General features: G+C 34.3%; 5 protein-coding genes across 9 annotated transcripts; 3 read left to right on the forward strand and 2 right to left on the reverse strand.

The window, feature by feature from the left end:
* Positions 1-610: 610 nt before the first annotated feature.
* On the reverse strand, positions 611-5,580 carry LOC147473442 (cysteine synthase-like). Its single transcript, XM_086587453.1, has 10 exons — positions 5,208-5,580; positions 4,955-5,064; positions 4,813-4,870; positions 4,405-4,668; positions 3,706-3,843; positions 3,423-3,474; positions 3,235-3,314; positions 2,160-2,219; positions 1,479-1,559; positions 611-987 (listed from the first exon to the last, which is right to left on the reverse strand). The coding sequence occupies exons 1-10, from the start codon at positions 5,421-5,423 to the stop codon at positions 874-876; spliced, it is 1,173 nt and encodes a 390-aa protein (XP_086443579.1). The 5' UTR covers positions 5,424-5,580; the 3' UTR covers positions 611-873.
* Positions 5,581-8,172: 2,592 nt separating this feature from the next.
* LOC147473443 (protein FAR-RED ELONGATED HYPOCOTYL 3-like) lies at positions 8,173-9,973 on the forward strand. Of its 2 annotated transcripts, none has more exons than XM_086587462.1 (2): positions 8,173-8,731; positions 9,439-9,973. In XM_086587462.1, the coding sequence occupies exons 1-2, from the start codon at positions 8,207-8,209 to the stop codon at positions 9,640-9,642; spliced, it is 729 nt and encodes a 242-aa protein (XP_086443588.1). In that variant the 5' UTR covers positions 8,173-8,206; the 3' UTR covers positions 9,643-9,973. The 2 variants fall into 2 exon arrangements, with proteins under 2 accessions (XP_086443588.1, XP_086443589.1); XM_086587463.1 differs by having other exon boundaries at positions 8,173-8,707.
* A 607-nt stretch (positions 9,974-10,580) lies between these two features.
* On the forward strand, positions 10,581-12,832 carry LOC147473444 (uncharacterized). Its single transcript, XM_086587434.1, has 3 exons — positions 10,581-10,771; positions 11,052-11,592; positions 12,325-12,832. Exons 2-3 carry the CDS (start codon positions 11,059-11,061, stop codon positions 12,571-12,573), a joined length of 783 nt encoding a protein of 260 aa, XP_086443560.1. The 5' UTR covers positions 10,581-10,771; positions 11,052-11,058; the 3' UTR covers positions 12,574-12,832.
* Positions 12,833-13,293: 461 nt separating this feature from the next.
* On the forward strand, positions 13,294-15,565 carry LOC147473445 (putative protein FAR1-RELATED SEQUENCE 10). 4 transcript variants are annotated; one of them, XM_086587430.1, is made up of 5 exons: positions 13,314-13,455; positions 13,632-13,695; positions 13,844-14,381; positions 14,626-14,869; positions 14,986-15,565. In XM_086587430.1, exons 2-4 carry the CDS (start codon positions 13,685-13,687, stop codon positions 14,866-14,868), a joined length of 792 nt encoding a protein of 263 aa, XP_086443556.1. In that variant the 5' UTR covers positions 13,314-13,455; positions 13,632-13,684; the 3' UTR covers position 14,869; positions 14,986-15,565. The 4 variants fall into 4 exon arrangements, with proteins under 4 accessions (XP_086443558.1, XP_086443557.1, XP_086443556.1 ...); XM_086587431.1 differs by having other exon boundaries at positions 13,299-13,455; positions 13,632-13,690; positions 14,626-15,565; XM_086587432.1 differs by lacking the exon at positions 13,632-13,695 and having other exon boundaries at positions 13,294-13,455; positions 14,626-15,565.
* A 707-nt stretch (positions 15,566-16,272) lies between these two features.
* On the reverse strand, positions 16,273-20,181 carry LOC147473446 (Polynucleotidyl transferase, ribonuclease H-like superfamily protein). The gene is made up of 8 exons (XM_086587471.1): positions 19,903-20,181; positions 19,725-19,823; positions 19,551-19,627; positions 18,984-19,065; positions 18,823-18,878; positions 17,900-17,986; positions 16,847-16,937; positions 16,273-16,575 (listed from the first exon to the last, which is right to left on the reverse strand). The coding sequence occupies exons 1-8, from the start codon at positions 20,000-20,002 to the stop codon at positions 16,457-16,459; spliced, it is 711 nt and encodes a 236-aa protein (XP_086443597.1). The 5' UTR covers positions 20,003-20,181; the 3' UTR covers positions 16,273-16,456.
* Between the last annotated feature and the right edge of the window lie 4,636 nt (positions 20,182-24,817).

Consider the following 24,817-nt stretch of genomic DNA (forward strand, 5'->3'; position numbering starts at 1 on the left):
ATTATTATTATTGCGCCATGACACCATGGTGTGCACTTCACTGGCTAACTGACTCTACTGTCGAGTTCAGACTTCAGACTCAAAGTCTCAACAAAGCCAATCGCTCAATCAAAGGTCCGAACATTCAATTTCAATCCACCAGAAGCAAGAAAAAAAGAGTCTGCATTACGTTCTAGCACTGATTCCAGTCTTATTCTGTCGATGCACTATGAGTTTATGATGATAGATGGGGGCTGCTTGTTTGATTTATATATAACCAATAGCAGAAACAACCTGATTTTGTTTAGTCAATTAAAGTTTTATGTTATTGTCTTAAAGTCGAACAAGTAGTTAATCAATTCAATACCGGGGTTAAATTCGGCCATATTGCAATTGCATATCAGAAGATACTAACCTTGCACCCAACGCAGCCGACCACATTAAAGATGCATAGTTCTGATTAAACTACGTATAGGAACAAAACGTGTTTTATCTCTCTTCAAATGGTATAAAAAAACGGATACAATATCTGGTTACTTTTGATCAAGTCTCCCTGACAGTATTAACAAACTGTATTCCAAAGTTGGCAGAAGTGGAGAAAGCAAAAAAAAAATGCTACAAGAACTGCACGTACAATGATGAACGGTTTATTGTACCATAAACAACAATTTGAGGTGCGTGCTTTAAGTAAAAAGGAGAATGTTATCATCATACATACTTTGTCATCATATAAAAATTGCCACAGTGCCAACCAACCAAATTTCAGGTAGATGGCCACAAGAACTAAGGGTGGCTGATTATTGCGGGGTAGAAAAGCACAATTGGACCAAAGTGAATAGCGCATTCAGCTTGACAACGAAGGCATTCTAGCCCTTATTGCCTACCTGTTGCATCTCACAGATCACGGAAACTTATTTCACTACTCAGGTTGCATTTTCTCGCATTCCTCCTGATTGACTGGAATAGAACAGAAGACAGGTATCTTTCACCAAAACTTGGGAACACAACCTGCAATGATACAAAGTAAATGCAGGTTGAATCAACAAAGATTTACATGAAAATTGATGGTTTAGGTACTTAATCTGAAAAGGAAAGATTCTTCAAAGTGGGTATCCCACTTAATAAAAAAAACTTGAGAAACTTCATCATGTCTGCTGCATCAGCATACAACACATGGGACCATACATGTACCTTTTGGGGTAAAACAGTATTGGAACCCGAGTGCTCGACTGATGGAAAAGGATTGGAAAAAATTTTAAAAAAAAATCGAGTGAGGCCTGGACTCAAAACAAGAAGTTCCAAACAGTAAACATAAGTAATCATCAGTTCTTCAGTGTACACGGTACGGTTTCATTTACCGTCTCAAAGGCAATCTTGCAATACAGGTGTTTTGAACTGGCTTCTACCCTAGTCCTTTTTTTACTTTTTAATTTTTAATTTTTATTTTACTTTTTCCCCTACTTCCCTTCCCACTTCCTGGAGGAATTGATGGTCCATACCGCAATAAGCTTTCCGGCATTCTCGGGTCTTTTCCCAACTTGGATAGCAGCAGCTGCAGCAGCCCCAGAAGATATACCCACCTGCAAGGAACACACGAAGGTTGTATATCAAGTTAGACATCCTAATTTCTATTTAACAACAAATATCAAAGAGGAAAAACGAAGGAAAAAAAAACTACGCTACAAAAATTCATTTAGCGAAGAACTCTACAGGGTGAAATAAATTATGGAGAACGACAGGCAAAGGAAGTTTAGAAGACAAGAAAGGAGTTTGGGGCAAACAAGCTTAGATTAATAGAACTATGACTTCAGATAGTGTTTAATGCAGGGACAAATAATCAGTCAGTCCTCTTAAAGATACGACTTTTTTTATAATTGATCACTACTTAGCGTCCTGTTACATTCAACTCCACAATTGATAGGCCTAGTGTTCTGAAACGGGTCGAGGAAAATGGCATTCAAAATAAGAAACAGCCCTGCCAACTATCAGCTCCCAAATGTGATTTCGATGAGCAACGGTTGAGAGGTTTGTCAAGTATTGCAACTATATTCACAGGTATAAATGTGCAAAAACCGACGACTAGTTTGTTTTGTAACTATAAGTATGAGAAAGCATATGCAGGTTCCCCCATCCCTATTGTCAGACCAGGTCAGCTGGATCAATGAGTAATAGGTACTAACCAACAAGCCTTCTTGAAGTGCCAATTGTTTTGCAGTCTCAACAGCTTCATCACTAGAAATCTGTAACATTGTAAACAAAACTTAAAATGAGAGCAGATTACACCAGAAGCCATTGTTAAGAGAACATATAATAATCGAGTCGAAACACAAAATTCTTGATACTTTTATCCCACACTTGCAATAAGAAGTTGACCAGGAGCCATGAAGATTTCCATATTATTGCGGATGTTATTACCATTAATACTTCTACTCCTAGCAGGATGATAAGGGAAACGAATAGGTTATCTCCTCTACCGATGTGTTATGAAATTGGATAAACTGTAACTGGAAAGGCAATTCCCAAGATTTGACTGTCAACATTTCCTCCCCCTCTGACTACCACTTGTAGCTTATACACTGGATGTCAGCTAATTCCAACACATCAAATAGGTAGACTCTAACATCCTAGATTGTGGCTAGGACGCCATACGAGAGCATACCACGGTCAACAGTTAACAGAATAAGGGAAACAGAAAATGCACTACGTGACACACAAAACTAGAGTAGAAGTCTGTTATCTGTTATTTATTAGCTGAAACCAAATATCTGCCCAGCCAAAACAACCATCCCACTAGAGAAGAAACCATTGACTACTTAGCTAGCAGAAAACCAAGGTGGGAAAAATTTATGACATGTAATATTGAACGCTGTCAGCCTAAGACCAAGGTTTCCCATGTCAGGAAGATTTGGTCGTGTTGGCTACTATTTAGTAGAATCCACATGTTACTGACTAATACAACTTCATGTGACTCAGTTGTATTTGAATCAGCTAATTAAGCTATATGCTACTCGAGTGGGACTAACTCAACAAACATTCCATAGAGTAAAGTGATCTTGCCAGTCAGCCAGAACTCGAATACCTAAAAGTGACTGACAGTCAGAAACTATAAGATAAGCAAGTAGAATATCCAGAGTGACATGTTATGTATAAAAATCAACTTGATCAAGGGGATACATATTCCTTATCTGATGCAATACCATATTACTTTATAAGTCAAAAGAAAGGTATTACACATATAAGGTCTGTGTATTTTACCGCTATGACTTCATCGACCACTTCACGGTCCAAGTTCCTAGGCACAAAACCTGCTCCAATCCCTTGAATCTTGTGAGGACCTGTATATATAAGATGGAACGGATAAGACAACTGATAGCATGAACAAAGATCTAAAGTCCAAGTACTATTTTAAGTGCAATCAATCCAAATGTATAGTCAGTGTTTACCAGGAGCTCCTCCCGAAAGTATATTGCTTTCTAATGGCTCCACGCCAACAACCTGAAACATCGTATTATCGGTAGAAAAAATGGAAAGGTCAACATACATCAGAAAGGCAAACACAATCTTCAGAATACATTCAGATAGGACGCCCAGATGTACTCATATGCGTACGAGCATGATAGAGGTGATTCTTTGTACCACCTTCATGATGCTAGTACAACAACGATGAGCAACAGGAAGGATATATGCGTAGGACGAGTTCAAATCACAACTGAATTTATTGCATACCTTTATTCTACTATTTTTCTGTTTTAGGAACCGGCCAACACCAGTAATAGTCCCACCAGTACCAATACCAGCAACAAATATATCCACTTTGCCTCTTGTATCTTCCCAGATCTCTGGACCAGTTGTCTCAAAGTGTATCTGAAAAAGCACATTAAGGAAAAATCATAAATATGACCTCGAGAATAACTCACGGTCACGATTAAGTCAAGTAAGGACAAAATATGTTAAGCAATGTCTTCTTTGCACCATGCAACTAAAAAAAACATAAACATAAACTACGGAAACTAGTCCTGAGTCATGACTATGAGCTCTAAACCACAATCCTTACAGTTCTAACAGCTAGATTACATAATTTTATAATCAATTAAGTGTAGGATGATCAGGTAGGATCCTTCTATGACATCATAGCACAGTTCCAAGAGTCCAACTTCTGTCGATAGCGATCAGGTCAATTTTGCTGCAATTGCAGTTTTAACTGCTTATTTCGGTAGGAATTGTCCCTTTTTTGTACCAATAGGTAGGAATGGTCCTGCCTCCCTAATTCAACTATTCGCGCGCTTTCTGGTGTACAAAGACATCCAAATTGCAATAGAAAGAAAAATTTGGTTGATAAATACGCACAACACTGCAACAAATTATCTAAATATAGCTTTTAAAGTAGTAAAAAAAGAATAAAAATAGATTGTTCTAGCAGCATACTTTTGGATTTGCAGGGTTATCAAACTGTTGAAGCATATACGCGTTAGGCGTGCTATTCAAAATTTCTTCAGCCTTCCCAACAGCTCCCTTCATGCCCTTTGCAGAGTCGGTGAGAACTAACTCTGCGCCAAATGCTCGGAAAAGGACTCTTCTTTCCATACTCATTGATGCAGGCATAGTTAAGATGAGTTTATACCCTCTTGCAGCAGCAATAAATGCAAGACCAATGCCTGTGTTTCCACTTGTTGGTTCCACGAGTACCGTCTATAAAATGGAGGAGGGCATTTCATGAATACTTACTTAGACAGGTCACTGTCAAAAGTTTAGAAGTCGAATTGATACATAATTTAAATGAATGAAACCCTTCAAGATAATCCCGTAACCCAAAATATGAAAAACAGGAATTACCTTTCCAGGTGTTATAAGCCCCTTCTGCTCAGCATCAGTAATCATACTGTAACCTATTCTGAATACAAAGAATCAGAATAAAACTAATAAAGATTACGACCTATAAACAAAACGTAGTTACGTGAATTGTAATTATACCTACCTGTCTTTGACACTACAACAAGGCTCCATTATCTCAAGCTTAGCTGCAATATTTGCAAGTGATCCATTTACGATATTATTCAAGTATACCATTGGTGTTTTACCTATAAGCTGTCACAAGCAATCAAAAACACCATAAAGAATTGATTTTTACAAATCAATATAAACAGTCTTCACAAAAAACATATACTATATACATTTCCAATCATAAATTAACTTAATAATGAGAGTAGTAATAGTTGTAAACTATTTACCTGACTAACATCTTCAGCAATGTTGAGGCCTTCGATTTCAGTTTGAGGTTTGACAGACACTGCTTTAGAAACAATAGACACTGAATAACAATACTTGTTCGATTTCTTAAAGTGTAGAGATGATGATGAGAGTGTGTGTGAGAGGATTTGAGTTTCTGAACAAAACCGTGGTTTGGATTTTGGGAGAGAGATAAATGGATTCGTTATAGAAGCCATTGGTGGCAGAGAGATTGACTTTGTTTTTAAGTGATAACGGTTTAAATGGGTGTGTGTGTTTTGAATTTGTGCAGACGAATTATATATATGAACCGTTAACAGTTCTCGAGATGCATTTTGACACCAGATCTCATACACATTGAAGTTTCAACATAGTATTTGGACTTAGTTACGTCTACCTACATTTAGGCCATTGGATGGATGGTGTTTGCATGTGTGTTATACACATGTATAATGATGTTTGTATGTTGGTATACACATGTATAATGATGTTTGTATGTGTATCGGACGGCTACTCTCAAGTTCCAACTTAAAAATATTATGGATGACAATAATATTGAAATCAAGCAGATAAATCACACGATTTATTAACATAAGATTCAAACATTTGAAAATTAAATTCAACTGTTGTTCGATTGTTTGTCCAACCAATGTCGAAATTGGCTCAATTATTCTTCAATCAATAATAACTTATAATTGAAAAGTGAAAAAGTATTGAAAAGTGTTTGTCATGAGAGAATAAGATGTTTTCTCACATCTTAAATTACTAAATCACAACACACAAATCAACTAACTCAAATATGGAAACAACTAGATCTCAAAAAAAATTACAAAGTTTATAGTTGAAGTTTTTTATTTTTTTATTTTTTATAGATGGAGAAGATAGTAGACGTTTGTCACGAGATAATAAAGTGTTTGTCATAAGAGGATAAATAATTGATCCATAGAAGTGGAATAGAAATTTTGGAAATAAGAATTTGTTCACATGAAAATTGGGTTGAGTAAAAAAAAAATTCAATTTCTATTATGTTAGGAGGAGAATATTATTATTGGGGAAAAAAAAGACAAAAATATAAATTTTTTATTTTTTGTCCTGGAACCATAAATAAAAGTAACCCCATACTACAACCAGGGTGGAATTTCGGTCGGGTTAGTCCAAGCCTGATGGATTAAAACCCGATTTTTGTTGATCTGGGACTAACATATCAGATCTATGGTCTGGGCTTGGTTTTGTAAAATAAAAACCCAACTCGATTTTGGGTTAGGCTTGGGTTAGAATAACAAAAAACCGAAAAACCTGAGCCAGTGTGCATATATGTACGTATATATTTCAAACATTATATTTTTGTAAAAATAAAGTTGAGAATTTATATTTTATAGAGAATAATGTAATCAACAAGGTTAGCTTCTCATTCAAACAATCAAATCTTTTTTTATTTCATTAGAAGATTTCAATTTTAGTGTTTTTTATCTCATAATTCAAAAAAAAAACCCGAGAAGTTTGACCAACCCAACATAACCCGACTCAACCCGAAAAGTTTAAGGACCAACTAGGACTTAGTCCCGGGCTCGGCCCGACCCAATCAGCCCGAATTCCAATAAGATGTTTTCTTACATCTTAAATTACTAAATCACAACATACAAATCAACTAACTCAAATATGAAAACAACTAGATCTCAAAAAAAATTACAAGTTTATAGTTGAAGTTTTATATTTTTTTTATTTTTTATAGATGGAGAATATAGTAGACGTTTGTCACGAGATAATAAAGTGTTTGTCATAAGAGGATAAATAATTGATCGATAGAAGTGGAATATAAATTTTGGAAATAAGAGTTTGTTCACATGAAAATTGGGTTGAGTCAAAAAAATTTCAATTTCTATTATGTTAGGAGGAGAATATTATTATTGGGAAAAAAAATACAAAAATATAAATTTTTATTTTTTGTCCTGGAACCATAAATAAAAGTAACCCCATACTGAATTTTGGTCGGGTTAGTCCAACCCTGATTTTTGTTGGTCCGGGGCTAACATATCAGATCTATGGTCCGGGCTTGGTTTTGCAAAATAAAAACCCGACTCGGTTTTGGGTTAGGCTTGAGTTAGAATAACAAAAAACCGAAAAATTTGAACCCGTGTGTATATATGTACGTATATATTTCAAACACTATATTTTTGTAAAAATAAGGTTGAGAATTTATATTTTAGAGAGAATAATGTAATCAACAAGGTTAGTTTCCCTTTCAAACAATCAAATCTTTTTTATTTCATTAGAAGATTTCAATTTTGGTGTTTTTTATCTCATAATTCCAAAAAAAACCCGAAAAATTTGACCAACCCAACATAACCCGACTCAACCCGAAAAGTTTAAGGACCAACTAAGACTTAGTCCCGGGCTCGGGTCGAAACATTTGTAACTCGGGTTATACCTCAACCCGACCAAATCCGCCCGAATTCCACCCCTAACTACAACCATAATTATTCATCAATTTGAGGGATTGGGCCTAATTTTGTGCCAAAAACCATTCTTCTTACCATGGGCTTGAGGCCGGGTTACCCACTAAAACCAACTAGCCCAAACATTATGATGACAAAGTTTAAAAATGGCGTTCAGTTCACCATTTTAGCTAGAAATGTCCGAACAGTTGTCTGCTTTCTGGTGTTTTAAGGTTTTGGTTTCTTGAGATCTTTTTCAAACCGTTTATTTTTTCTCTTGTTATATCTAACATTTGAAGATCAATTGGACCGTGAAATTACCACCCTGGTAAGTCATTTATACTTATTGAATTTTACAGTTTGAATTAATCTGATAATATAGTTAGCACTATGTTTCATTAAAATCGTAATTTTGGACTAGTAATGCTGTTAAAATGGGATTAACAATTTGTAATAGTGAAGAAAATTGATAGGAATTATGGGCCCTTCTGACCTATGCCAGTTGTTTGGGTGGTCACGATTCAATGCTTGCTAAGAAATGTTTTGTGTTATTTTATAGGAGCATCATGGCAAGTACTTCTATTCAAGAGATTAAGAGGAATAGAAGTGATAGAGAATCTGATAACCATGAAGGGACAACTGATATGCTCACAGAAAAACCGGATTTACGTTTGGATATAAATGAGACTGTACAAGAGTCTATTGACGCAGTACCTGCAAATGTAGAACCTTCTATAGGCATGGAGTTTAAATCCCTGGAGGCGGCTAAGGAGTTCTATGAAGTTTATGGAATGCGTACAGGTTTTACCATACGGAATGGTCATATTCGTCGTTCACACAAAGATCACTCAATTATAGGTCGGGAGTTTGTTTGTACAAAAGAAGGCTTTCGTGCGAAAAAGTATCTAAACATGGAAAAGAGAATCCTTCCACCACGTCCAATTACTAGAGAAGGTTGCAATGCAACATTAAGGGTCACAAAGAAGGAGGAGGGAAAATGGGTTGTTTCTGGTTTTGTAAACGAGCACAGCCATGCATTAAATCCCAGCAAAACAACAGCTCCTCAGGTACAATCAATGGATTCTTGTGAGGTACATTCAAATTCATATTGTCCATATGTTATTATTTAACACTTGTTCATTAACGGTGTTGATGCAACTTGTGGAGAACCATTCACTAATCACTAGGACCCAATATGCCGCTGTGAAGTTATAAAACAGGATTAACTCTGTACAAAAGCCTAGGCACAGACTTATAAACATTTCTAACTAGGTCCAAAGGTTAAAACTCTTAAAGGGTTGCGTGCTCACTTTGATTAAAACGTATTTGAAACATTCTTTATTTCTAGATTTAATCGATCTAAAGGCATGCCAAATTCTAGTGAGAAATCTATACAAGTCTTTCTATCAGGAAGGGGAGGGGGATATTTAGTAGCATTCACAAAATCCATCTGACAAACTGGAACAGTATTGCCATACCTTTAAGAATAAATATTTGTGAATGAAGCTGTTCATGCCTTCGTAGATGCAGTTGGTTGCAATATTTTTTTTTCCAAAAGTCTACTGAAAGCTGATTTTAGAAGTTGATGCTTTTACTTGGATATTACGGCTATCCTGTGATTTCACCTTTGTACTAGGATAGCTGGATGGACCAACTGACCAATAGGAATATGGATTCCACTTCCCTTATCCTCTGTTTGTGTTCCAAACAGAAATATTAATTTTCCTACCATTCTTTTAAGTATTAAATTGTTGAGCTATTAGTTCTGCGTTTTTGTAAGTTACTTTTACTCCTGCAGGATGAGAAGGATCGAAAAATCCGGGAACTCTCTGAAGAACTGCAACACGAGAAAAGATTACGTGCAGCATGTCAAAGAAAGCTAAATCGTATTTTGAAAGATATAGAGGAACACACCCATAGTTTATCGTTGAAAGTTGAAGTTGTAGTTAACAGTGTGAAAGAACTTGAATCAGAAGAGCAAGTTTGTTCAGATAGAAGATAGGAGTATACTTTCGCACAGTTCTTATTTTTCGCAGCGGTTATGAAATTGGTGTTCTTTCATAAGGAGAGCTAATTTTACAGCTTCAATTAGATTTAGCACGAGTCACCTCGTTCTTTACACTGAACCGAAGTTTCCTATGGCTATGTATTTTGGGGAAGCAATGGTTTAAATTGAAACGATGTTCTGGCCATACTGCTTTAGGAAATTAGTATTGATTTGATTTGGTGTATGCTACTGTTCATGCTGAAAAGCTTCTACGATATAGAATTTGTTGCAGATGTATAAATTTGTATATAGTGCGAAACTGTATGCTGGGAATTTTGATTTTTCATTGCTAACAGTTCTAAATTATGTACTAACCACGTCAAACAAAAGTGCATCTTTAGGAGTGATACCAAAAAAACACCAAAATTTTGAACCAAACCAAACACCAACCATCTTTAAGAGCAACATTAAATTTTCGACATCAAATAACGCGGTTAGCCCATGCGGTTTTCTTAAAACTGCGCCACTAAAGCCCATCTCACAGGCCCAAGCCCACGCGGTTTTTCCAAAACTACGGGATGTGTCCCACATCAATTTTATTCTTTATTTTCTTTCCAATCTCTCACACGGTTTTTGATTGAAGTCCACTGTTTAGCCCAGGCCCACGCGATGTTAGAAAAACCGTGCGGTTTTGGAAAAACTGTGTGAGAGATTTGATACAGCACTAAAGCTCGGAACCAAATTTTGGCTGATTTGGTGTTTGGTTTGGTGTTTTTTTGATGTTTTTATCAACATGTGACTCTCCTAAAATGAAAAAAACACCAAATTGTTGGCAGAAATTTGGTGTTTGATGCTGGGAAAATATCACTCCTAAAGATGCGTTTGCTCGTAGAAGAATTTCAGTTTGTCCATACTCTAGACTTGCCTGGGCCTTGGGCAGGCCGAAAACAGTCGAGCCCAAATAGTTTGATAAGATGCTACAACAAAAGAAAATACTTTCCAGGGAACTTAAATTTTCCCAGGAAAATGAAGGCTGAGAAAAAACAGGGCCGTCATTGAAAATGGTTTTGCTTTCCTGGGAAAACTGAATCAAATAGGGAAGTTCTGATGCCTCGTAATGATGTTGCCGTGCTAGAATAAAGCGGTACGTTTTTTATTTGCTTCTTTTTGTTCATTGATTGCATCCCTTGTGTAAACTTGTATTTGTTTTATGTTGATCGAAAAAATTTTGGTTGGGTTTTCAATGCTATCATGAATAAAGCACAAAACTAAGATTGAGCTGAACACCAGTAAGATTGAGTTAAAAAAAGCATAGTTCTTTTTGTGATTGACTAATTATTAGTTAGGACTGATGTCATTTGGAACTGAAAATTATTATTGGTTGGGCAAATTTTTCCATGACTGAGCGCTCTTCTTTTTTGCAGAAATGATATGGCAAACACATCTGATATTGGTTCTGAATTAATGGATAGAGATCTGAGTGTAGAAAATGGATCTTCGGAAGAAGTTGATACAGTTGGAGAGTGTGATGACACGAGCGGGAACGAGAGGGTGGATTTTGCTCCTGTTCATGGCTTAGCAATGAAGATTGTGCCTTCAGAGCCGTATGTTGGCATGGAGTTTGAATCAGCAGATGATGCTAGGAAACATTATGATGAGTATGGCAGGCGGAACGGTTTCACTATTCGTGTTAACAAGAAGCGAAGATCAGATAGAGACCGTGAAGCTATTGGTTTCAGTTATGTGTGTTCAAAAGAAGGTTTTCGTCGGCAGAGACATTTAACAGAAGGTAGAAAGATCAGGTTGTCAAAACAACCTAGGGTAGGATGCAAAGCAATGTTAATAATAGTTTATAGAAGGGATATGGAGAAATGGGTTGTTACTAAGTTTGTAAGAGAGCATAATCATGAGCTGATGATTCTTAGCGAAGTTCCTGTGAGAGCAGATAAGGCACCACTTAATGAGGTAAGCTTGAGGTTTGGGAATAACTAATGTATTCTTTAGCTGGATTTTTCAAATGTTCATTTTAAAACTCGATCAGAGAAGATTGAGTTCATTCCCTTTTGCTAGTTCATCATTGGCATTTCACTGTAAGATGGACATGTCTTTGTATTGTGCAGCTAATGGGAATTTGGATAACATCTTGTTGAATGTTAGATTGGAAGCACTTAGTTAGTTAGTTATACAACTATCTGGTGTCAGTTCCCTGATTTTGTTTTCATTGTAGAAAAGATTGTAGGGTAAGTATTACTACATAGGTCAGTTCCACTATTCAAACGGTTTAGTTCCTTGCCATGAAACAACTATGAATATCCCTTTTAAAACTTTTTTCCAGGTAGATCCATAAGAAAATAAGTGTCAGATTTTTCTCTTCTCCATCGGGGCACTCATACCATTTAACTTTTGAAATAATAACACCACGATAACTAATTGAGAAGAAACTTGCTGAGCAGTGTGTGATAGTGTGATACAGATGTGCTATTGGGGTGATATGCAGATTGTTTTGGTTGGCTGATCATCATTGGCAGGATGATTTGATCAAACTAGCTTTAAACGTTCTCTCCCTAGGATATGATGCAGCTAGTGTGGGAATCAAACATCTAACAGATGTAGTTTTTAGTTTTCATGCGTTATTATTATTATTCTTTTTTTTTTTAAGATAAAGCATTGAAAAATTGGATGCATATCTTTTTGCAGGATGAGAAAAATAAAAAGATCCGGGAGCTAACTGCTAAGCTTTACAGTGAGAGACAACGATTTCAAAGGCAATGTGCAATATACGAAGAACGTTGTGCTGCATACAGGGATCAAATAGGTAAGATTTTGAAAGATATCGAGGTCCACAATGACCAAATAACGAAGAAAGTTGACAATGTAGTGCGAAGTATGAGAGACATTGAAGATGAAGACTCCCAGTCCCAATCAAGAACCCCGACTACAGGCTGAGTAGTCTATATTGCATTATTAGTGCTCCATTTGCAACATATTCTTTTACTGCGAACAACCCTCACTGCTATCATTGTACTGAACAGCATCTGTGTTCCCCATTGGGAACACTGTTGCTGATGTAATTATGTGTAAATACTGTTAGCTATTTTTAGTAGTGACTTACACTATTTAGTATTTACTAAGTTTTCCATTATTTTCCTTGACTGGTTTAAAGTCAGATGAAGAAAGATAAAATGTTTGATGTTTCTTGCTACCATTCTACTTTTGTGTTCTGCTTTCGTTTCAATAAATGAGGCATGTATAAATGATTCAGTGATTCTAGTGCTACTCCATCAGTGGACTCTGTCTCCCGACTTTAAGCAATCAAAATATTACATCTGGAAAAGTTTAAAGAGCAAAAGCTTCTAACATGAACATCTATATCATAGTTAAAATGCAAATATGGATTTAGAAATTTAACAAAATCCTATTGCAGAATTAAAAAAAGTTTCAGAAATAAAATTATTAATTTTGTTTGCACAAGCAAGAAAAATTGGATTGGTGCACCCCTATTTTAGTACAAGTGCCGACTAGCAAAGTCGGTAAAATTTTTGGGTGATGATACTAGAAGTCTGGGGCTCGAAGGTCGGTATATGTGGTGACATACCAGTTGTCCAAATGGCCCCTTACTTATCCTTGCTGACAACCTTTATTACTGCTTAAGTTAAAAATAAATTTAATTTACTCTAACAAAGTATAGGAAAATCAATTTTCCGGGAAAATTTCTCAAAAGAAACTGACGACCCAAACAAACAGGCCCTTGTTCTTCCCTTTTCTAACGCTGTTCTTTCAAGAAACGGAAAATTTCTCTATTACTCTCTCATTGGTGATTTCTCTCTGGTAAAAAAGCACAATTTTCTCATTGTTCATCAATTTTACCCTTCTAAGCATGATTAATTAAAAAAAAAACTATATTGTTTAGATTTTATTTGTCTTGGGCTTTGGAGCTTGATTTCAGCTTTGAGGCAGGTTCAATTTATCATATTACTCGTCTTTTAATCTTCAATTCTATGCAGAGTGTCTGTGTTGGTTTGGGTTTTTTTAATCTTGAAGGAAGTTAAGGTTGAACATGAAGGTAAGGTAGAGTGCACCACTGCTTATTTTTTGTTTTTGGTTTTTGCTAGTATTTAGTAAGCGGTTAGAATGATAAAAATTAATCTTTAGCTTTGGGGATCTTTACGATGAGGCAAGTAGGAATGAAATGAGGTGAATGTACTTGTTTTTGCAGGAATGCTATGGAAAATACATCTGATCTTAATTCTGAATTGATGGATAGTGATAGGAATGTAGAATGTGGTTCTTTAAATGAACTTGTCACGGTTGAAGAGTGTGATGACACAAGCGAAAATGAGAGGGCGGCTGATCCTCCTGCTGAAGGCTTACCAATAAAGGTTGTCGCTTCAGAGCCTTACGTTGGGATGGAGTTCGAATCAGCAGATGGTGCTAGGGAATATTATGATGTGTATGGTAGGCGTAACGGTTTCACTATTCGTGTTAATCGCAAGAGAAGATCACGTGTGGACCGCGAAGTCATAGGGTTTGATTACGTTTGTTCAAAAGAAGGTTTTCGTAGGAAGCGACGTTTGAGGGAAGATGCAACGATTCGATTGTCGAAGCAAACCAGGGTAGGATGCAAAGCAATGTTAGTAATAGCTTATAGACGGGATATGGAGAAATGGGTCGTTACTAATTTTCTAAGGGAGCATAATCATGAGCTGATGGTTCCTAGCGAAGTTCCCGTGAAAACAGTAGGACCACTTAATGAGGTACTTGGTACTACTCATATGAAATTAATTATCAGAAATTGATTCTAAAGTACACTGTCAACTAGATGATATATTGTAGGCATGTTTCTAGGTGATAAAATTAGATTTGAGTTCATTCACTTTTGCTAGGTCATCATTGCCAGTTCAGCATAAGATGGTCCTTTGTTGCTTTCCATTGTTTGGTTGAACATCATCTAACAGTTACCAATGAAATAAAAAAATGTGATGGGCTATATTTTTGCAGGATGAGAAAGATAAAAAGATTCGAGAGCTCACCACTAAGCTGTACAATGAGAGACAACGGTTTCAAAGGCAATGTGCTGCATATGAAGAACGTTGTGCGGCATATAGGGTTCAGATAGGTAAGATTTTGAATGATATTGAGACACACAATGACCACCTCACAAGAAAAGTTGACAATATAGTTCAAAGTATAAAAGAGGTTGAAGTTGAAGACTCGCAACGAATGAAGGACCAGGCAACATAGAGTGAGTAGGCATTTGTGCTCTGTAAAATTTAAGCTCGATTTGTACTTTTATGAAATTACAGTTTAAGCTTCTTCACTTTCATTGAGTAACCTCAACTGCCACTTGACTTATTCAAGGGAGGAAATTGTTTAAAGAATTTACTGAAGCGCAGCATACTGAGCTGAAGTTGCAAATAGAATGGGCTCTGTGCATGTTTATTCCAACCAAGGAGAAACTGTCGCAAAATGCAAAGAACCTTTATTCAACACCCCATGATGTTGTCGTTGCATTACTGAAGGCAGAAGAAATCCAGGCTTTAGAATTAGTCTATGCAAGTGTTCCCTGGATCCTGCACCTGTTTTAGAAGCTTGCAATGGACAGATGCGTATAGGCATATTCTTTCATGACAGTGAAAGAACTTTAATTTGCTGTAAGAAACTATCAAGGTAAGACGAAAAACAGAATCTAAGGTGGTCTGGTGTGTTGTGATCTCCTCAGAAGCTCGTGTATCGATGCAGATAAGGAAGCATGATGTATGTGATATCCAGTTTCCTGTCGATATAGGCATCTGGCTCTTTCTAGCATGTTCTATTTGGCATATTAATTTGCAACTAGCAGGTAGCTGTTTGTTGCGCGCTGGTAGTTTAGCATCCCAGTTAATTATCAAATAATAATAATAATAATAATAATGTTGCCAGCTGGTGATTTAATGATCCAGTTAAGTGAACTATTAGCACTGTGAAATTATTCTTCTTAATACTGGGAATGATTTAAATCTTGAGAAAATTCATAAACATGGTCTATGACCCAAAATGCCCTGAAATATTATGATATTGTGGACTTTTCAGTGATTGGCATTTCAACAGTTATATTTCTTTTTTATGATCACCATCCATTGTCTGAGAAAAAAATGGTTCCTGTGAACTATGTGTTATGTTTGGGTTTGGGTTGCAGCCTGACATATAGAATCCTAACAATACTGTAACGTGGAACTTCGGCTCGCTCACTGGCTATTGTCGAACGTGCAATGCATGTGTCTTAACTCTTAAAAGGGTTAAAATCTATTAAAATGATTATGGTTTGATTGGTTTCTATACTGCTCTAGTGCCCTGTTAACCAGCTGCATAAATACTTGAGCAGTTATCTATTGCACGATGTTGGTTACTAATGGTTCACTTTCCATATCAAAGTATATATACAAAACAATTTCTTGATATACAAAAACGAAGGCGCTGATGTTGAATTTCTACCTGAATCCTGGTATTCTAGTACAGAAAGTATGAAAAACCTCCAATATAGTGGTTCAGTTGTCCTTGGAAATCGGACGTTCAATGCCAGAGTATATGACTGCATTTTGTTTATTGTTTTTACCGCATGGATAATATTTGCTTATAAAAAAAGAAAAACCTTTAAACAACAAGGTGTGTTCACTGAAACTGAAATCCAGAACTATGACTAGGTGATGTTCTTTTCGTACAAAAGCTTGTTCTGATGGCACACAGCCATATTAGTGTTAGGCAATACAAATCAATCTTGACACCGCCCATTTTGAAAAATTAATGGACGATATCTGTTTTGAATCTAATGAAGAAACATTGAGATACTGTTTCACTTTTTAGACTTAGCTTTGAATATGTTCTCCTTGTAGTATTTGAGTTCTGCTATGCTCTCTTTGATATCATCCATGGCACGATGGTTCTTTTCCTTGGAAGGAGCTTTTTTGTTTTCTGTGGGAAAATAATACCGTTAGAAGGAAAGGAAGAAAACAGTGATTTAACGAGTGAACAAAATCAAGACGTGCATCAAACTACAGATTACAAAATCAGATGCCTATCCTGATAGAATGTCAATGAATAAGATGCAGAGAACTCTAGAATCCCTTAATTCACATATATCATGTGTTAATATCTATAGGTTGGTGAACAGTTTATACTATTTAGTATCCAGTAAATATAGCACTATTGAAACAAAAATCACAAAATAAATACAGTATGTTACCTTTTGGATACCAGCGCATGCATAGGGCTTTAATTGTGCTAACATCAACAAGTACATGAGAGAAAAGACCAGCCAAATCTGGCATATACTTCTGCAAACAGAAAAAAGTAGAGGCCAGTTAAGAAATACAACTTAAGTGTAATAACATATCCAATAAGTGAAACACTAATCAGTAATCACCTCAGTATGTCCTACTCAGCAAAAATTTATATGTAGGAACATAGATTAGCTGCCACACGGGTCATTAATTTTATTAGGGTGATATGTGGTACATTTGCAATCTAATGAATCCACTCAGCAATCTCTCTCTAGACCGGTCCATCAATCTGTACATCCAATTCAAATTGTTGAAAAGTAAGAGATCAGTTCCCAATCTTAACTGGATTATACTCTATCCTGCCTACTCTAAAGAATTCGAGATTAGAACCAAACTAGGCAGGCAGAAATCCTGAAGCGGTAGTAATTTGACTTTACGAATTGCCTCACTCACCTTTATTAGAAAGAGAAACAGCCCCTTGACACGAGGGAAATCATAGTGGCCAACTTATGGAATGCTAGAATACCCCATGACTTGCAGGAGTGACTAGTGAGTTGAACTCAAAACATAGGAAATATGATTATGCTGAACTTTATCTTATAATTCCCAAGATTAAAACCCACTTATGCAAGAGTTCATTTTCTTCAATAAAAACCTGATAGCTTCTTTCCCTCCATATGAACCAACACCAAAGAAGAGCTATAAAACGATAACAGGTACAGTTTGATATTAGGACACCAGCAAACGTCTGAAAAAACTTTACATTTTTTTTTCTTTTTTAAAAAGGATTTTCCTTTTATCTATTTTTCTATATCTTTGTTTTCTTTTTCCTCTGAATAGAAAAGAGAAAGCACGTATTAACAATGTTCCCCTGGAAGAGGGTGCATACAACCATAGATAAAAGTAAAAGACATTAAGTCATCAACACTTTATGGGCCGTTGTCATTTAACTTTTCAGCTTTTAGTATAAACTAGAAATCGTCAAAAAGAAGACATACAACTATGTCGAACTTTACCTTCAAATATAGAAAATCCACATAAACTGAATTTCCTGCCAGTAGAGGTGTACGTGTGCCAATATGCTTTTTCACAAAGCTAAAAACCTACAATAATTTAGATAAAACAAAATAATTATAAAAATGAGGTCAGAGAAAGAGATGCAAATTACTAGACGCAAAAGATTGTCACATAATTGCAACAGATGAAGAAATTCAGCTGAAATGTCAGATGTACGCTTGTATACTTCACAGCATTTTTATTCTTGTTAAAAGAACGCGGGAATAGTAATTTGTTTACGTAAACAAATATATATACACTGCCAAAGATACACAGGAAAAGAAGGTCAAGGAGATCTTCAAGTAAGAGAGACTACATCATGCATTATTGTGTGGGATATGGTTTTTTAGTCTTTCTTTTTGTTTATTGTATTTGTAGGATATCTCAACCTGATTTTACCGTTAAAAGAAAAAACAATAGAATTTTTTTTTGGGATACTGTTGTTCCTTTCATAGCAATAACAGTACATTAGTAACGGTGCATTCAATTGTATTTATTCCTTGCCTCCGAGCGATAGTAGGAAGGTGGGAATAGAAACACATTAGTCCAAATCAACAAAGTTTTCATAACCTTTAACATTTATCATTTATAAGCACTAGTTTTATATAAATATATATTTATATATATATATATATATATATTTTTTATATATATATTTTTTTAATTGGTAAAGTATAATTTACTAATATATATCTAAACAAAAATACAATAGGATGAGATATCCTACATTAAAAAGTATAAGAAGACAAAGAAAAACATAGAACTAAAAAGGCAAGTCCAATCAGCTCATAATGGATTCCCATCTAAACACAAACACCTCAAATGGTATGTCACATGTCTAACTATGCAATAAATTTTCAGCACAAGATGAGTTATAGACCACCTGCTTTTCTGCGTTGCTTTCACTAATTGTACTGTCAAGCACCCTTTTTGTCAACCCTAAATGAAGCCAAAAAAAAGGTTGAATTTGCAATTTCTCATAAGTATATGCAGTAACAATGTAACCCTAAGTGAGAAAAGTTTAAACTTAAAGAAACAACTTACCGCTTGCTTCATGATGACTTTGACACCATTCACCCATATTATCAAGACACTCCTTGCTCTGATGGATTACCAAATCAGGACCCTAAAGGGAGGGAGGGAGTATATGTCAGCTCTTAAAATAAACTAGATAATCAATTACATAAGGTCAGAGCACTTTATATGAATTCAGAAACATACAAACCATGATGAGACCCTTCCACTAGTAATTACAACTTATGATGACGTGTGCAATTTAAGTTAAACTGCACTGGAAGAAGAAGAAGAAAATACAGCATATGTCCAAAAACAGAGTCAAACTAATAATCATTGAGTTCAGAATGGGATAAAATATCCCGTCCTCGAGATCTTATACTGTATTTCTCAAAGCACCTATTTTTACAATTGGTTATGTCCTTGCAAAAAATCTTGAAGATAGACGCTTTCAAGGGTTGGTAGCAATACCTAAATGAACAACAAGCAAAGGGTAACAGGAATCTGCCTAAGAAATCGCAGATGAGACAAAATCAGAATAAAATAAGAGAATGTGAAATAAGAAACATAAAGTTCTGGGGATAATGAATAGCTAACCTCCACTGATTTTGTCAAATCTCCATTTGTAATAATACAAGCGATTTCCAGAATTCGATCGACTTCAATGTCCAAACCTACATTAGATACAAACGAATAGCAAACAGTATAAGAATTGGAATTGTAGGAGCTCATTTTGATGAAATAGAACATGGCTCAGTTGATACTTATTACCAGTCATTTCTAAGTCAATCCAAACAAGCGGCATTTTAAGGTCTGAAGTGGTTGCTTCCAGATTTTGGTGACTCTTCTTAACAATTTGCTTACCCTTATCTGGGCAAAAATAAATTGACTTATTTACACAGAATAACAATTCAACAGTTTGAACTAGGAAATCGTGTTGGATGGATACCTGGTTTAGTGGAAGTGGAAGTGTTTTTGAGTTGTTGTTTATAATCATCGTCCTCCACGTCCAAATCGAGTGCAGCGAAAGCATTCGAAAGCTTCTCCATTGACTCCACTCTTTTTGTCTGTGTTTGTCATTTGTATTTATACACTCTCATTATCTTTCAATCGTAGGCCTCCGCGTTAAATATTTTGGGCCTCCAATTTTTTCTAAAACAGTATAGTACAAATGAATACAACCCCTACACCCATCAGGAATGTTTTACCACCAAAATCTTTGCCTTGTGGTTTCAAAAGATCCTCAAGTGTACGGTTTACAGCCTCAAATCTATGTCTGTGAGTCATTGGTGTTTCATCCCACACTATTAGATAATCCCGCCTGATAAGGTTGTGTAAAATAAAAACTAACAAAACAAAAAGCTAATCAACTTATTCTCGCTTCAAATACAAATCAAGCGTGCACTACTCTGAAGCTCTTAACAGCTTTCCACTATTTAAGTTTTGCCATCAATTCAAATATATGCGGTTGGTCTAACTACCTTCTCAAACATTTTTCCATATGTTCTACATCATTAAAAAGCCACGATCTTCATCTAGGAAATCAAAGTTAAAACCCCATCTTGAAAAATTAACTTTTCACGCACATACCACGTAAGAGTGTTCATACAAAAGTCATGTCTCATTTTATGTGCTTTCTTTTCTTATTGTGTAATAACTTGAGGAGGCTTGTAGAGTTAACCAAAGATTGTTTCATTCCGCTCTCGGTTTATTAATCGTTGTTTTCTTTGGCACAACAACTGTTAAGATGCTTTAGTGATTGCAGAAAATAATGGACTACAACCTAATGACAAATGGGTTCTAACGAAGTTTGTATTCGGAGGATAGGATTTGGAGTTCGAAAAGGACTTGTGTCACAAAATTTGTTGTACGCTTTGTCTTAATTATTTGTAAAATTTGTTATCATTATAAATAAAATTTCCACTTAAAAACAACAACAAAACCAACATTTTCTTTTATTCGAAGAGAATATACAAAAAAAACATTTTTTTATTTGGAGAGTATATACTATAAATAAAAAAATATCAATAACGACAACAACATTTTCTTTTATTCGTAGAGTATATACTACAAAAAAACTATAAAAAAAAAAAAAAAAAAAAAAAAAAAAAAATCATCATTTTTTTTTTTTTTTTCGTGGATTAACCACTACAAAAAAAAAAAAAAAAAAAAAAAAAAAAAAAAAATAATAAAAAACTAACAAAAACAAAGCTAATCAACTTATTCTCGCTTCAAATACAAATAAGGCACTACTCTAGAAGCTCTTAACAGCTTCCACTATTGAAGTTTGCGCCATCAATTCAGAATATACGTGTTGGTCTAACTACCTTCTGAAACATTTTTCCATATGTTCTACATCATTACAAAGCCACGATCTTCATCTAGGAAATCTGAAGTTAAAAACCCCATCTTGAAAAAATTAACTTTTCACGCACATACCACGTAAAGAGTGTTCATACAAAAAAGTCATGTCTCATTTTATGTGCTTTCTTCTTTATTGTGTGATAACTTGAGGAGGCTTGTAGAGTTAACCAAAGATTGTTTCATTCCGCTCGGTTTCGATTAATCGTTGTTTTTTTCTTGGCACAACAACTGTTAAGCCGCTTTTAGTGATTGCAGAAAAAATAATGGACTACAACCTAATGACAACTGGTTCTAACGAAGTTTGTATTCAGGAGGATAGGATTTGGAGTTCAGAAAGGACTTGTGTCACAAATTTTGTTGACGCTTGTCTTAATTATTTGTAAAATTTGTTATCATTATAAATAAAATTTCCACTTAAAAAACAACAACAAAACCAACATTTTTTTTTTTATTCAAGAGAATATAAAAAAAAAAAACATTTTTTTTATTTGGAGAGTATATACTATATAAATAAAAAAATATCAATAACGACAACAACATTTTTTTTTTATTCAGAGAGTATATATAAAAAAAAAAAAAAAAAAAAAAAAAAAAAAAAAAATCATCATTTTTTTTTTTCGGGATTATCCACTACAAAAAAAAAAAAAAAAAAAAAAAAAAAAAAAAAACTAAAAAAAAAAAAACAAATAAAAACTAACAAAAACAAAGCTAATCAAACTTATTCTCGCTTCAAATACAAATACAAGGCACTACTCTAGAAGCTCTTAACAACTTTCCACTATTGAAGTTTGCCATCAATTCAGAATATAATGTGTTGGTCTAACTACCTTCTCAAACATTTTTCCATATGTTCTACATCATTACAAAGCCACGATCTTCATCTAGGAAATCTGGGTTAAAACCCCATCTTGAAAAAATTAACTTTTCACGCACATACCACGAAAGAGTGTTCATACAAAAGTCATGTCTCATTTTATGTGCTTTCTTTTCTTATTGTGTGATAACTTGAGGAGGCTTGTAGAGTTAACCAAATTGATGTTTCATTCCGCTCGGGCCGACAATCGTTGTTTTTTTTGGCACAACAACTGTTGCCGCTTTTAGTGATTGCAGAAAAATAATGGACTACAACCTAATGACAAATTTGGTTCTAACGAAGTTTGTATTCGTGGAGGATAGGATTTGGAGTTCGAAAAGGACTTGTGTCACAAAATTTGTTGTCAGACGCTTGTCTTAATTATTTGTAAAATTTGTTATCATTATAAATAAAATTTCCACTTAAAACAACAACAAAACCAACATTTTCTTTTATTCAAGAGAATATAAAAAAAAAACATTTTCTTTTATTTGGAGATATATACTATAAATAAAAAAAAATCAATAACGACAACAACATTTTTTTTTTTTTCATATACTATAAAAACTAAAAAAAAAAAAAAAAAAAAATCATTTTCTTTTTTTTTTCGGGATTATCCACTACAAAAAAAAAAAAAAAAAAAAAAAAAAACTAAAAAAAAAACAAATAAAAACTAACAAAAACAAAGCTAACTCAACTTATTCTCGCTTCAAATACAAATACAAGGCACTACTCTAGAAGCTCTTAACAACTTCCACTATTGAAGTTTGCCATCAATTCAATATATATGTGTTGGTCTAACTACCTTCAAACATTTTTCCATATGTTCTACATCATTACAAAGCCAATGATCTTCATCTAGGAAATCTGGGTTAAAACCCCATCTTGAAAAAAAATTAACTTTTCACGCACATACCACGTAAGAGTGTTCATACAAAAGTCATGTCTCATTTTATGTGCTTTCTTTTATTTATTGTGTGATAACTTGAGGAGGCTTGTAGAGTTAACCAAAGATTGTTTCATTCCGCTCAGCTTCCGATTAATCGTTGTTTTTGGCACAACAACTGCTAAGCCGCTTTTAGTGATTGCAGAAAATAATGGACTACAACCTAATGACAAATTGGTTCTAACGAAGTTTGTATTCGTGAGGATAGGATTTGGAGTTCGAAAGGACTTGTGTCACAAATTTTGTTGTTGACGCTTGTCTTAATTATTTGTAAAATTTGTTATCATTTAAAATAAAATTTCCACTTAAAAAACAACAACAAAACCAACATTTTCTTTTATTCAAGAGAATAAAAAAAACATTTTCTTTTATTTGGAGAGTATATACTATAAATAAAAAAAAAAAAATCAATAACGACAACAACATTTTCTTTTATTCAGAGAGTATATACTACAAAAAAAAAAAAAAAAAAAAAAAAAAAAAAAAAAAAATTTTTTTTTCATCATTTTCCACTTTTTTCGTGGATTAACCACTACAAAAAAAAAAAAAAAAAAAAAAAAAAAAAACAAATAAAAAACAAATAAAACTAACAAAAACAAAGCTAACTTAACTTATTCTCTTCAAATACAAAAACACTACTACTCTAGAAGCTCTAACAAATTCCACTATTGAAGTTTCATCATCAATTCAGAATATAATGTGTTGGTCTAACTACCTTCAAAAATTTTTCCATATGTTCTACATCATTACAAAGCCACGATCTTCATCTAGGAAATCTGGGTTAAAAACCCCATCTTGAAAAAAAATTAACTTTTCACGCACATACCACGAAGAGTGTTCATACAAAAGTCATGTCTCATTTTATGTGCTTTCTTTTCTTATTGTGTGATAACTTGAGGAGGCTTGTAGAGTTAACCAAAGATTGTTTCATTCCGCTCGCTCAGCCGGTTTAATCGTTGTTTTCTTTGGCACAACAATCTGTTAAGTCCGCTTTTAGTGATTGCAGAAAATAATGGACTACAACCTAATGACAAATTTGGTTCTAACGAAGTTTGTATTCGTGGAGGATAGGATTTGAGTTCGAAAAGGACTTGTGTCACAAAATTTTTGTCAGACGCTTGTCTTAATTATTTGTAAAATTTGTTATCATTATAAATAAAATTTCCACTTAAAAACAACAACAAAACCAACATTTTCTTTTATTCGAAGAGAATATACAAAAAAAAAACATTTTCTTTTATTTGGAGAGTATATACTATAAATAAAAAAATATCAATAACGACAACAACATTTTCTTTTATTCATAGATTTATATAAAAAAAAAAAAAAAAAAAAAAAAAAAAAAAAAAAAAAAATCATCATTTTTTTTTTTTTCGTGGATTATCCACTACAAAAAAAAAAAAAAAAAAAAAAAAAAAAAATAAAAAAAAAAAAATAAAAAAAAAAACAAAAACAAAGCTAACTCAACTTATTCTCGCTTCAAATACAAATAAGGCACTACTCTAGAAGCTCTTAACAAATTTCCACTATTGAAGTTTTGTTTCCATCAATTCAGAATATACGTGTTGGTCTAACTACCTTCCTCAAACATTTTTCCATATGTTCTACATCATTACAAAGCCAATGATCTTCATCTAGGAAATCTGAAGTTAAAACCCCATCTTGAAAAATTAACTTTTCACGCACATACCACGTAAGAGT

The sequence above is a fragment of the Coptis chinensis genome, unplaced genomic scaffold (genome assembly GCF_015680905.1).
Source record: "Coptis chinensis isolate HL-2020 unplaced genomic scaffold, ASM1568090v1 utg2560_pilon_pilon, whole genome shotgun sequence".
In the NCBI taxonomy this organism is placed as follows: domain Eukaryota; kingdom Viridiplantae; phylum Streptophyta; class Magnoliopsida; order Ranunculales; family Ranunculaceae; genus Coptis; species Coptis chinensis.

What these genes read in the sequence shown, in the direction of transcription:
- LOC147473442 (XM_086587453.1), bottom strand. Translation starts at nt 5,423, where the DNA reads ATGGCTTCTATAACGAATCCATTTATCTCTCTCCCAAAATCCAAACCA. An exon ending in TGGTCGATGAAGTCATAGCG is followed by an intron (nt 2,220 to 3,234) that starts GTAAAATACACA and finishes ACAATGTTACAG; the next exon opens with ATTTCTAGTGATGAAGCTGT. An exon ending in ATGCCGGAAAGCTTATTGCG is followed by an intron (nt 988 to 1,478) that starts GTATGGACCATC and finishes GTATCATTGCAG; the next exon opens with GTTGTGTTCCCAAGTTTTGG.
- LOC147473443 (XM_086587462.1), top strand. Translation starts at nt 8,207, where the DNA reads ATGGCAAGTACTTCTATTCAAGAGATTAAGAGGAATAGAAGTGATAGA. An exon ending in AATCAATGGATTCTTGTGAG is followed by an intron (nt 8,732 to 9,438) that starts GTACATTCAAAT and finishes TTACTCCTGCAG; the next exon opens with GATGAGAAGGATCGAAAAAT.
- LOC147473444 (XM_086587434.1), top strand. Translation starts at nt 11,059, where the DNA reads ATGGCAAACACATCTGATATTGGTTCTGAATTAATGGATAGAGATCTG. An exon ending in ATAAGGCACCACTTAATGAG is followed by an intron (nt 11,593 to 12,324) that starts GTAAGCTTGAGG and finishes ATCTTTTTGCAG; the next exon opens with GATGAGAAAAATAAAAAGAT.
- LOC147473445 (XM_086587430.1), top strand. An exon ending in CAGTAGGACCACTTAATGAG is followed by an intron (nt 14,382 to 14,625) that starts GTACTTGGTACT and finishes ATATTTTTGCAG; the next exon opens with GATGAGAAAGATAAAAAGAT.
- LOC147473446 (XM_086587471.1), bottom strand. Translation starts at nt 20,002, where the DNA reads ATGGAGAAGCTTTCGAATGCTTTCGCTGCACTCGATTTGGACGTGGAG. An exon ending in ATTTGACAAAATCAGTGGAG is followed by an intron (nt 19,066 to 19,550) that starts GTTAGCTATTCA and finishes CCCTCCCTTTAG; the next exon opens with GGTCCTGATTTGGTAATCCA. An exon ending in CATGCGCTGGTATCCAAAAG is followed by an intron (nt 16,576 to 16,846) that starts GTAACATACTGT and finishes ATTTTCCCACAG; the next exon opens with AAAACAAAAAAGCTCCTTCC.